Genomic DNA, 12,699 nt, shown 5'->3' with positions numbered 1-12,699 from the left:
CTCCCCCATTAGCAAGAGACTATGACTTTTCTTTCTACACTATGACTGCACTGGTCTGTGCTAGAAAACTAGGACTACACTTATTAAGTCAGAGATGGAAAGGTGGAGGAGGAGCTCCAAATCTCAGGTTCAGTCCAGTTTCGTGGAGCTGACTACAGGCAGAGCAAGACACGATGATGAGATGCAAGACAATATAATGATGCTCTCCCTCAAAACTGGGCCCAGGCATATTAATGGCAAGCAGTGAAGGAGGACAGGTGTGGGGATCTTGCCCAATATGATCCAAGGAAGAGGCAGAACAGTGTACCTTTTTTACAACTGGTGTTAAGATTCTTTGAGATTCTGAAAGTCTGATTCTTCACACAGATGCTAAGCCTAATACACAATGGAGGCAGATAGGAGAGAAAGGTGTCTTACAAATGGGGTGGAGGAAGAAGCAGGGAAAAGGATATCCCATGTTATACCTAGACCACAAGTCATCACGATGTAGGTGATAAGCAGTGTAAAGCCAAGGAGAGTACTGAGAAGAAGTGTACACAGAAGTAGGCTTTTCCCCTGAAGGCATCGTTCCTTCTTTGCACCTGCTCTCTGCTCCTGGTCACAGGTCTGAAGAGAGAAAAATGAGACAAAAGAGAAAAAATGAAGAAAGAAAAATTCATATTAAAGTTAGCACTGGTAATATACTTCCTCTTCCACCTAATCTACTAGAAAATCACTCACAGGACTAGTGCCAGGATACCAATAGTCGTCCAGGTCATCTAGGTGACTGTACTCCCGGGGGCTTTCTCACCTCCTTCGTTTCCTTGTCTTTTCCAGCTACAGCTATTGCACAGTCTTATGAATTATGCATCAAAAAGCCAGCTTGCCATGAGGAGACCTGTCTGTCCGTAGTTCCTTCTGGTTTATGGAATCACCTTGCATATACCTCCTGAAGATATCAAAGCCTTTTTGAGCCCATAAAGCTAATAACAGGATGGCTAGGACTGGTGGTTCTTTATTCTGTTACAGTCTGGCAATCTGAGCACTAATTTCAGATCTCTCCTCAAGAAATAACTGCTGCATCCTAAGCCTTCTAGTCCAGTTCAAGTGGGAGAAAAGATTTGCCCTATTCTAAAAACTGCAGTAAGCCGTAAGTCACAGATATACAGACAGATTTTATCTCACTTAAATTTGTGTTCATAATCTAGGTGTGTTTTTTTAGTCAGTGGAGAAGGCTAGGCACCTTATGAGTACAGCTTCTGTTTTAGACATCTGTCTTAGGATGAGCTGAAGCATCCTCCAGATTTACCTCTTTTTCTCCATTGACTGCAAAGGAAGCTAGATAACTATGTTAGGATACACACCTAACATCTACCTGTGTAAAGTTAGATAAAATGACATTTACTCTGTGTGTCCACTGCTTCTACCTACTTTGATGCATGTAAGACTGGAGAACAGCAGATTACTGTACCGTCCTCACAGCGTCAAGTTTAGGTCCCTGTGCTCAAGCCTGGTTCTCTGATAAAAGAAATCTGTTTGAGAAACCTTGACAGGCCTTGGCGCACTTTGAGAAAAAGCTAGAAGCAGCCTCAGTGGAGGTGCCCACTTCTTCACTTGGGAGCTGCTTTTTTCAGCTCTCATGTGTGATCTCCATCTGAGCTATGCTGCAGCAGCAGCCATGCTTATGGCTGGCTGTGTGCCCCATTGATCTGGATCCTGACCTTAACCTACAGACTTGATTCTGCAGGTTTGACCTTGGACCTGCCTCCTCACAACAGACTTACCTGGCAATCTACACTCTTGGTTGACCCTGGCTACTGTCACCAGACCTGCCTTACCCCCCTCTCATTCCCATACTGTGGGGGTGCACCCCTTGCTGGTAAAGTCCTGCCTGTCTTGTCATGACTCTCAGGTTCTAGATTGTATTTCCTTGTCTGCCCTTGCTGCTCCCTCACATGCAGCAGCTAAACTGCATTTGTCACCACGCTCAGTATCTATCTTCTTTGCCACAAAACCAGAAAACATAGATCTTTACAAAAAACACAAGAAGAAATGAAGCAAAATCCTACAAGAATTAAGTACCTCACAGCATATACCCCTTCACCTGAGGAAAGGCTAAGGAAATGAATGTCTGCTGTAATCATCTTGCCTAATATACTGTGTAAAATTCCTGTACAAAAACATTAACAGAACAAAAAACATAGAAAAACAGACCTCATCATTTTATATCTTTCAAACGTGCATTTTATTCAACCATGAACAGAAGCCTCTTAAAAGCCTATGTCAGCTTACTTGGCTCATGGAAACTGCTAACAAGAGTTAAATACCTAAGTGCTTTTCTCCCTTTAACATCCTATTCTCCTGACAACTTCTTTAGACAGGATACAGAATAACTAAATGGAGAGCAAGTACATACAAGTGAATCCAGGTGTTAAAAGGTGCTAGATACAGAACATGATCATACTGGCGAAGTACATTGTAGAAAATACAAAGGAGGAAATCCAAATTCCTTTCATGTGCCCCTGTAGCAAAACACTTTAGCTTTTACTCCTCAGGCAGAGAGTAAGTGTCATGACCTAACATTATGGCAGGGAAGTGAGCGAAAGAAAATCTGCTTGGCTGAAAAGGAAGAAGAACAAGTACTCTTCAACTTGCAAGCCCTCATCTCTCACCTTTTAGGAGAGAGTGAATGATTTACATTCACAATGCTCCTGACTTCTCTGTCGCAATAGACCTCTTGTTTTTCACATTGAAAATTTGACCTATTCCTGCTATGAAATAATTTTGCAATTCTTTGGGCTCATGTTATCAGAGGACATCCGTTTCTCTCTTTCAAGTACTAAATGGCATGGCTGTGGAGATACTAAAAAGAAATTGGTATTTCCAGACTGTCACTGCAATTTTTGCCAAACTTCTGGTTAACAGTAGGTCTATATCGAGCGGATACATTATGTTCCTTTTGAAATGGAAAATGCATCAAATTAAAAAATCTGTAAGTGAACTAGACTGTCCCCCTCAAGACTCCAATGTAAAACAACTGAAGAAGTACCTGGCTGAGAACAGCATACCCCAAAAGAACAGCAAACCCCAAAAGAAGAGACAGGGGAGTGGAAATTGGTGTGTACCTCTACTTAGAAACTGGATTAAGGTCTGTGTTTTGTAAGCCATAAGGGAAAAAAGTGTTCTTCAAACACTTCACCTTCCATAAGGAATGTCTTTCTAATCTTGTCTCTGTTACTGGGGCTGGATTTGAGAGAACCTGTGGACCTACATAAACAGAGAAAAAAGAGGAGGGCAATCATACTTAGTTGTCCCTTATATCTTTCTCATGACAACAGCTTAAAGAAATCTAGACAGACAAATACCTGTTCTTTCAGTAGTCTTATAAAGATACTGACCTGGGCAATATCCCTGTCAGCTTCTTTATCTAGTATGAACTTCACTTTTATGCCACAAGCAGACTAAGTGGTTCACAGGCACGGAAATACAGAGCCCTTCCTGATTCAGTGATCCTTGGTTAAGAAAGTGTGGATTTAACTAGATGGAATTGGAGGTGGGATAAAAAAATTCCCAGGGCACAGGATGCAGGAACATTACATAGCTTGCAGGAAGCAGAAGCACTTTATTGTGGTATGTTTTGAGGCTTGGTTGCCTCATCCAGCACTATCCATATAAAGAGACAAGTGAATAGTTTGAACAAGCCTGTGGATAAGGATAAAGAGCCTTTAATCTCTGACAGAGCTTTTCCATATGGGCCTCACTTTCGAGTAGGTGAGAAGAACGGTTAGTATTTGCATGAAGTTGAAGATGAATGCAATTTCCAGTACAGTTTCAGTTCTTTCATGCTTTTCTTTTAAGAATGTGCAAGTGCTCAAATTTAAATTGCTTCACTGTAGCTAAGTGAGATCAAATGCCTGTAAAATCACTAAAAGCTGACTTCTAATTTTCCTCAATTATAAAATGAATAATTTTGAATTTATGTATTACATGAATCATCCAATTCAAATGCAAGCATGACTTAGGCTAGCAGAATCTTGATAAGCACTGTTATGACTAAAGCAAGAACTGTTTGATGCAACTAAATCAGCCAAACAATTTGACTTTCCTTCAGCATCTCCTTCCATCTGTTTGTGAGCCATTCCTGAATTCTGCAGGGAGGTTGAAGTTCCTTTGCCTAATTCTTCCTTACCTTGCATTTTCCCAGTGTTTAGTGCTGTTGCAGAAGCAGCATCATCTAACTTTTATGAAAATAAAGTAAATTAAAATAAAGAGATCAAAGGCAGGGAGGATTGGAGTTATTTTTCATAACTATTTACCAGACAGTTTAGCGGTATTATTTTTCAGCCAGTAGATTATTCACGAATTACTGACATTGGCTGTTACCCAAATTGTGTTTATCACATTGGTCATGTGGATGACGTTTTCAGACTAATGCTCCAATACTCATAAAAAGTCAACATGTTCTTAAATTTATATTTTGCCAGCAAATCACTTAAGTACATAAATTGAGCACATTAAATGCTATTGGAGAAATAGTATTTTAGCCTGTGTTCAAAATATAATACCTGCTAACATGAGAAACTAAACAGAAAGTTTGCTGAATTATATTCTGGACTACTAAAAGTTCAAAGCATAACCATAACTATTTAAAATTATGATTGTTGTCTGATCTTTATCACATAGAAATATGAGAATGGATATACAAACCAAACATTTCTGCTAATTCTTCAGCCAGAAAAATGCAGACAAGATAAAGTGACTGTATGCATTACAGCCACAGCTCTTGCAACACTGAACAGCTCTCAACATACAAAACATACACATTCCTTTTTTAATATTATTTAGTTACATAGAAAACTTTACTTAGCTCTATTGTCTTTGAATGTTTTGTATATTTTAGCAACCCTGAACTAACAGTTCGGTTCGGTGTGATTTGTCTGTAAATACACAATTAACACTTTACTAGTTATTTATATAAGACATCAAATCAGGAAAAGGACACTGTACTACATGGGGAGAAATTAGGCTTACCATGTCATTCTCACATTCAGAAAACTATGCCATGTATACCCACAGTTATTTGTGGGGAAAAAATTTGCATGTTTCTGCATAAGGGCTTTCTTAAAATAATTTGTTGAAAAAATGGGGATACAATAAAAGATACAAATAATCAGATTATTATTATTATTATTATTATTACTACTACTTATTGGTCAGTGCTTCAAACAGATCTGAATACAGCCTCAGAATGGACATTAGGATGACTAACAGGAAGGGCAAGAACCCCTAAATCCTCACACTACATCCCACATCATTAATCCTGACACCCGGACAAGCCCCTGCTGGATACAAACTGCCAAAAGGTCAACTTTCCCAGTTCCTGAGGGCAACAGGCAGTGTACCTGTGACAGGGGAAGAAAAAGAGAGGGGTGCAATGGAGGTACCTCAGCAGATTGCAAGACAGACCCTTACCTCTGGAAGAGTCCTCATCCTTGTCACTGAGCAGGCTTTTCTCCTGTGGTTACCACAGTTGTCAACTCTGTTTACTTATTTACTATCAGTCTCCTGTGCCAAGCCACACTGCTAAGTTCAGAGACAATCTCCTCTTCCCAGCTTGGCTGATTGCTGTGGGGAGGAGAAAAGAGAGGAAAAGCTCTGAGAAAAACGCCCTTAAAGAAAATGGGAGGGAGGGAAATGGATACATTTCTGCAACTCTCCACCCACCTTCTCCTCCTAACACCTCTACTTCTCATAAAACTGTATTTTTTGTTCCCTTCTACCTCTTGCTGTGACCCATGCGTCCCTCTGTCTCTTGGAGCTGCTCCGAAATCTTTTTGAACAGAAGTATGTGATTCTTTATCTCCCACAGCCTCTTCTCAACAATTTGCTGCTTCTTTTCTCTCCAACAGCCTTATTATCCTGCCCACCCAACAAGCCTGTTTTGGTCTGATATTCTCACTGGTACTAGCCTGTTTCAACCTGCTGCTCTTGGGCCTGGAGGCCTATGCCTATTGCAAGATAGTGTGGGTTATGGGTCCTCATGCTCCTCCTCCCACAAAAGAAAGGCCGATGTGCTGACTTTCTTTTTGCTCTCATCTGCATTCCTAAGTCCATTCAAGGGTTGAACACAAATATACTTCCGATTCTTTTTTTTTTTGCATTAAGAGGCATAAAAGAAATCATTCATTACTGGTTCTAGTTACAGTTGTTTGTTGCTTCTCAGGCGATGGCCAGCCTGCGTGTCTTTGCTTCCTTAAGGATGCATACTGGAAAGATCTGGGAGGGAAGTTTCTCTGCTTTGAGGACTGGGAACCAGGATGGTTGTGCCACAAGTGGGGTTTGGTACCCAGTGTGCAATGAGCCAATCTTACACACAGAGCCAAGATATTTGTTTATTTCATGTCTGCGCAGAGATGGGTGCCAGGTGATAACTCCACAAAGCTGGCACACCCTGCAGTTAAACAAGTGAGCAATTTATAGTTTTAGATTCACCTACTTAGTTTCCAAAGTCCTTCCCCAAAATCATTATTGGTAGTTGCTCACCTGCCACCATTTCTATTGGGCTAAGGTTTTCTCCTCTTCGAATTAAAAGTACAGTGTTCTTTTATTCTACAGTGCATGCTCAAGGACTGTGTGTGTGGGGTAAGTGTTTTAGGTCTTGAATTGAGTTGGTGGTCACGATCTCCCCCTGCTGCCTTTACTTTTCCCCTAGTTCATGCTTCTTTGGCAATCGTCCAACCTTCGGTGCCTTCTGTTTCCTTTTTATCAGTCTTTAGTTCCTTCTTCAAAGGTATAGCTGCTGGCAAAGCCTGCATTGTTTATCCAAAGTAAACAGGTCTACATAGTGAAACTATTGAGTAATGGTCCTCCTTAGAGGACAATGCATTGTGTTTAACCCTAAATGGAGCAGTATCACCACAATTAGGCCATAACTCAAAGATCTGACTACAAGATCACTCCCCCGAGACTTTAAAAACTGAGTGGTGGATGTTGGGAGTTGAGACCTTCTCAAGTGGCAGCTGGGAGCTGAGAGAGATGGTGAGGACCAGTTTGGTGTCAGCTTCACAAATGACTGAAACAAGCAGAACACCAGGACAGAACTGTTTACCTCCCCACGATGCTAGTCTCTTAGGGGAATATGATGCCTTGGTTCACTGATCTGAAGATAATTAGATATCTGTTCAGTGGTTCACAACTTCCCAAAACTTTGGTCTCTCTCCTAAAGTCCAAATCTTCTCCCCACCTTCATCAATCTGATTTTTTCCCTATTCCTGTAGTGCTTGCATAATTTCTTAACATCTCTGATTATATTGTGACAACAGACTTCTTCTATGGCTGAAACAAGTTACTTACTCCCAGTTCTTTCTACCTCTCAAGTCACTGGTAGCTATATATTTCTACATTTACCAAACAGCTCTAAATACTGCAAAAAAGGTCCTTGATGACCCTTCTTTCCTTGCAATAGGTCACTTCCCTTCAGCTTAACATCAGAATCCAATCTGTAAATACTCCTTCCATGAATGCTTGAGATTCAACTTAGTGGAAGTAACAAGACACTCTTGTGGTAGTCACAACTCTTGCATCACTGGGAGGAGCATTACTGTGATGCATACTGTCCAAGAGATACAGATGTGCTTTGTTCATTGTGGCCTAAATTAATTTACAGCTAGTGAAATCCCAAATCTTTATGCAAACTGACAAATGGGAATATGTAACAAAATTCAGCCCTTATAATTCTTTGTTTCAACATAGCTTTAAGTCTTCCACATGCTTCTGCCCCATTTGCCTTTGAGCCTTTTTCACTCTTCTCTACTGTACATCTTTTCTCACAATGGCTACAGTTCTAGTACTCTCTCACAAATGCTTTTTAGTAGTTGCACTGATAGTATAGACAAAGAAATGGTATGCAAATGTGTGTAGTGACCTGACTAGGTTTAATTATAAGTGATCTTACAGTGGAGAGATCTTTGGAAACTGACTGGACAAATTTGTTCATGACAATATGCAGTTCATTTATCTGTCTTATCTATGTGTCTGAACGCTTCCATCTTCATAATTACAGCATCTAACAGTTCCCAAGCTTTAAGTAATGAAGTTAATTTTACTTCTGTTTTCTCTAATGAACACTATCTAGGCTTTAAAATTTCTCTGGGCAAGGAATTTATTGCCTTTTTGATTATAAAATGGCTATGATAATTCTGAACACAATGTAATTTAAATTAAAGCAAGTAATAAAACCTTAGCTAAAGTATTCAGTTTTAAAATGAAACTTGAGAAGACCAAAAAAGCCTTTTGGTCAATATGCCAATGGGATATGATTGGAGTTAACATTGTTTCATGAGCCAGTATCTTTTAAACAGGTCCTCTACCTCCTGTTGATTAAATTAATTTTACCACATAATTTGACAAAATGTTACATTGATATTGCCACGCCATATGGACTGTCCCACACACACTATCTAGAAACACTGTGAATGTTTATATATGGGCAATTTTTTCCAGACTTTGTAAACTAATCAGGACACATCTTGAAAAGTAGTTGGATCACAACCTCATTGTAAGTGTGCATAGGATGTTTCAGGAAATGAAATGCACATCACTTTCACAGTGAAGAGCATGGGTCTTTGAATTAGTACATGCTTCAGTGGTGCTGTGATGCTGAGAAAGCTGTCTGGCAAGATCTGGCATGGAGGCGATATTCCCCCTCCTAAGCCATCACAGACCATAATGTTATATACTGGATCTAACAGACACTACTGTTGGTTTCCATTGGAAGAGTATGCTTCTGAGTAAAATTCTACTGCAACAGAGTTTGTTAAATAATTCAGCAGGAATGTTGAACTGTTACAGAGAGAATCAGGTTGTTAAAACTTTTATTTATTCCAAGGTTCATGTCTCTCTTTGGAGACAATGTAGATTTATTTCACATAGATGCTCTCTCTGTGCTTGTGCTCTGAGATATCCAGGTATAAGACATATTTTATCCAAAATTATATGACCCACACTTCAGAAAAATCTGTTTGACTGTGGTCATTGGCTGAAGCCAAGTAATTCAGACACTGTAGTTATGTACCTTTTCAAGCAGAGTTTCTTGCATCTATCAAGCTAAGGACCGAGCACATTTTCATCTGGCAGCAGTAAGCCAGGGAAGCATATCTTACATTTTCCACACTACCAATTGGATATGGAAGTCTTCTTCAGGTTAGGTGCCACAGGACCGTGTAATGTCTGTATATGCATTTAAGCCTTGAAAAATGTCTACCTTGGAGGGGATTGCATGATGGCACTGTGCAGTCTGACATCTTTATTGAATATACAGCCTATACAGCTTTGGGGATCTTGTGAGCTGAATACATGAAGTATTCATGTATACAAGGATATGGTGCTGTATACATGCAGTTGTTTTTTCCTGCTAGCAAATAAGTTTCTTTAAAGATGGCTTTATCAACTACCGAAAGTGAAGACAAAAAGTTTCCCTGTAAACTTTTTCTAACTACAGAAGCAGGAAGCGGGGTTGGGGGTGGGGGAAACGTCACAAGTAATCCTTATCGACTGATTCCCTTCTTATCTTTAAGGCACAGAAGACAGCTCTGCTCTCTTGATTTCACAAATTGGTGAGAAGACCTTTGGCTTTTTTCTCTGTGACAGACTCTTTCTCTTCTCTATACAATGCATTAGCTTTTCCAAAGGTAACACTGAACAGCACATTGAAAAGAATACAGTGTTGGACATGCTTTCCATCTGTCACACATAAAAATGTTTACTGGCAATTATCTTCTAGATACCACTTAGATTTAAATAGATGTATGATTCAAAGAAATATGGAATTATTAAGTGCATTGATGTGTGTTTGACAGATGTTGTTGCAGGTTTTTCTTATACATTCAAGATGGTTAGGAATCTAGGGAGATTATTTTCTTAATATCTGTCCTGAAGTGAATTTGAATTGGGACTTTGATATTCTACATTGTGTGAATAATAAATTCCCCTGCAACACCTTGGCAGGGTGAAGTTTTGCTTCACAGATTGGTATTCCAGTTTCAACCTTTGAAAAATACATATGTATCATAGACTGCACAAAAAATTGGCAGCTTTATGTAATTAAATGAAAAAAAGCACATTAGAAAAAACATGATGCAGCAATGTTAATGTCACTGGCCATCTTGAAAACTCCTGTGGAAAGGTTATCACTTACAAAGAGACTGTACTTAGTTTTAAAAATAAACTTACTAACTCAAGCTTTTCTACCTCAAATGGTCACTGATGGTACTACCAGTGAACAGTGTGATTTGTGGATTAAAGCAACATGAAAGAAATTCTCATTTATATGAAAGACTGCCTGCCAAATGTTAGTAGTAGTTTTCATAACCATCAAAAGCACAAATTTGTTTTGAAAACGTCAGAACGCTGTAGCACTGTGAGAGCTTGTTGCTTCACTAGAGAAGTTCAGAAGAATGGAGGTAGGATAACCTGAGAGCCATAATGTTTTCTATTGTGGATGGGAGCACTGATGGCAAGATAAATTCATTTTAAACAGCCCAGAATTAGACCTGCCAGTCAGGGAACTAGCAGAGTGTTCTAACTGCCCCATGGGTGACATAGAGAGATCCCTTCTGGGGCAAGAATGCTCTCAGAGACTCTTAGGTACATATGCAGATGGGAGGTTTTCACTACCTTTTTTTCTGCCAAATACTTGCTCTCTCATCTACCTTCAGTCCATCAGGTACATAGAATCATAGAGTCACAGAATGGCTAGGATTGGAAGGGACCTTTTAAAGATCATCTAGTCCAACCCCCCTGCTATGGTCAGGGCCATCTTTCACTAGATCAGGTTGCTTAAAGCCCCGTCCAACCTGACCTTGAACACTTCCAACGATGGGCCATCCACAACTTCCCTGGGCAACCTGTTCTTCCAGCTGCTCTGGGGCCACTTGTTCAACAGCTTTACTCAGGAAAAAGGACAGAAAAGTCGCTGATACTACTAACCACTAACATCCGTCAAAAGACTTCAGATTCAGAGGAGGCAGGAAGAAGGGGAAGGACCAAAGGTTGTAACCACAAACTAGCTCAGTGTGTGGTAGTTTGTTACCTCGTTGAATCTGTTAAAGAGAATGAGAAAAAAAGTGGGATAGCCTGACCTGTGTGGGTCCTTCAAACTAATGATTCATCAATCCATCCAAAAGGAAGAGTATACTCCGACCTGGAAGCAAGTGGATAGAATAGATGCAAAGTGTGTGAATCAGGAAGTAGACAGGAAGGGTAGCCTTGATGACAGAAAAGAAAAGAAGCTGGTTTCAGGTAGTAGAGAAGGAAGTCTGAGTATGAAGATAGGAGGGTAGAGAATATTAGGCAAGAAAGCCAGAAGGGGAAAGACTTGAAAGTAAGAATGGCAGGAGAAGACATTGAAGATGAAATGACAAGACACCCATCTTATTTTCTTGAGTTTCCCTGGGCATAATCCTGCCCTACATGAATGTTTTGTATTATTTTCTATGTTACTTTAATATCTCATTTTATTGCTTCACTGGGCACAATCTCTAAGAATAAATAGGCTTAATTATAAAATCACTTCAGGCTATTGTTAATGATTTTGTAGTTTGTTGCAGTTACTGTACTAGTGAGAACTTGAATTTTTTCTATGCAACAGGGTAAAGATTTATATTTAAAAAGATTTTTTGTAGTTGTATATCTTTTTACACATTCAGACATTAACTGTGAAACCATCCCAAAACACCCATGAGGCATTGTTTTCCATTCAGAAAAGCAAGTCCTAGTCTCTGAAACTTTTATTTAAAATGAAGGCGGGCAAGAAAGAATAAAAACATAATCCCTGAATAAGCAGCCACACAGCCTGCTGTTGAGGAGGCATGCTAAGGCAAATGAAATGGCTGAGACCAGGAGACTACCAGAGGGATTCTGTTAGAATTGACTCTGTACCAACTCTGTTCTTGCTTCTTCACAGTGCACCACCTTCTGAAATACACCCTAGAAAACCATCTTCCACAGTTCTTTAAAGTACTGGTTACCTACTTTGTCTTTTACAATTGCTTACAGGCTGATTTAAAAGGATATTTGCTCTAAAATTCAGTTCTGATTCTGAAAAATCAGTAGAACAAAAAAAATCCCCTTTCACATTCCACATAATCAGAAGTGGTGAATTTAATAATACAAAAGCTATGTATGTCCTGTGTTTTACTGCATTAGCCCTACAGATCCAACTGAGATGAGAGACAACCTTGTGTGAGATGTGGAGCTGTTCACTAATATCTACTTATGGCAAACTCAGGCTAAGTTCTGTGCTTGGTGACAGTAAAACAGAATTAAGCCTTATAAACGATGGATGCTAATGTGTGAGGTGAAAAGGGCCTTGAATTTCAGAGATTATGGGGCAGAATCAATTATATTTCACATGTAGATTAAGTTCTTCTGATGCAGAATCACTTGAGTCATGACTGTTAAAATGCAATAGCCGTTTGACCAAAACTCAGAGACTTGTGTCTCAACATGTATATTTTAACTGTTATGCCACAACAAGAAATTATGTGGAAGCATAATTCCATGGCCATTGGCAATGCTTTAGAAGGTGTCAGTAAGAACACTGTTTTTCAATATTTTTTTGGATAGAAGTACATCCATATTATTTACTATTTGTTACAGCTGTGGACCAGATATTGAAGTGTCATCAGTAATAAAAATTCTTCTCTTCTGTTCAGTCTCCAA

At 39.5% G+C, this 12,699-nt stretch overlaps 1 protein-coding gene across 11 annotated transcripts in view; it reads right to left on the bottom strand.

Annotated features, from left to right (window-relative positions):
• The window catches only part of KEL (Kell blood group, metallo-endopeptidase), a 32,983-nt gene extending 27,188 nt beyond the window's left edge, over positions 1-5,795 (bottom strand). For 6 of the 11 annotated variants that reach the window (XR_774349.1, XR_774348.1, XR_774354.1 and 3 more), the window contains exons 1-3: positions 5,704-5,795; positions 5,452-5,604; positions 465-606 (exon numbers count right to left, since the gene is read on the bottom strand). Coding sequence is in view for 2 of the 11 variants with exons in the window: in XM_010567621.1 (XP_010565923.1) it covers positions 465-606; positions 5,452-5,469 (160 nt within the window). In the remaining 9 variants the exon portion in view is untranslated. Of the gene's footprint in view, positions 1-464; positions 607-3,104; positions 3,247-3,377; positions 3,682-5,451; positions 5,605-5,703 lie in introns of those variants that run through there. The other 5 variants (XR_774352.1, XR_774351.1, XR_774356.1 and 2 more) reach the window with 5 other exon arrangements.
• Positions 5,796-12,699: the final 6,904 nt, after the last annotated feature.

This window comes from Haliaeetus leucocephalus, unplaced genomic scaffold (genome assembly GCF_000737465.1).
Source record: "Haliaeetus leucocephalus isolate CR32 unplaced genomic scaffold, Haliaeetus_leucocephalus-4.0 Scaffold228, whole genome shotgun sequence".
Lineage (NCBI taxonomy): Eukaryota > Metazoa > Chordata > Aves > Accipitriformes > Accipitridae > Haliaeetus > Haliaeetus leucocephalus.
The sequence above is the reverse complement of the archived record's forward strand: the minus strand, read 5'-3'. Positions and strand labels throughout refer to the sequence as shown.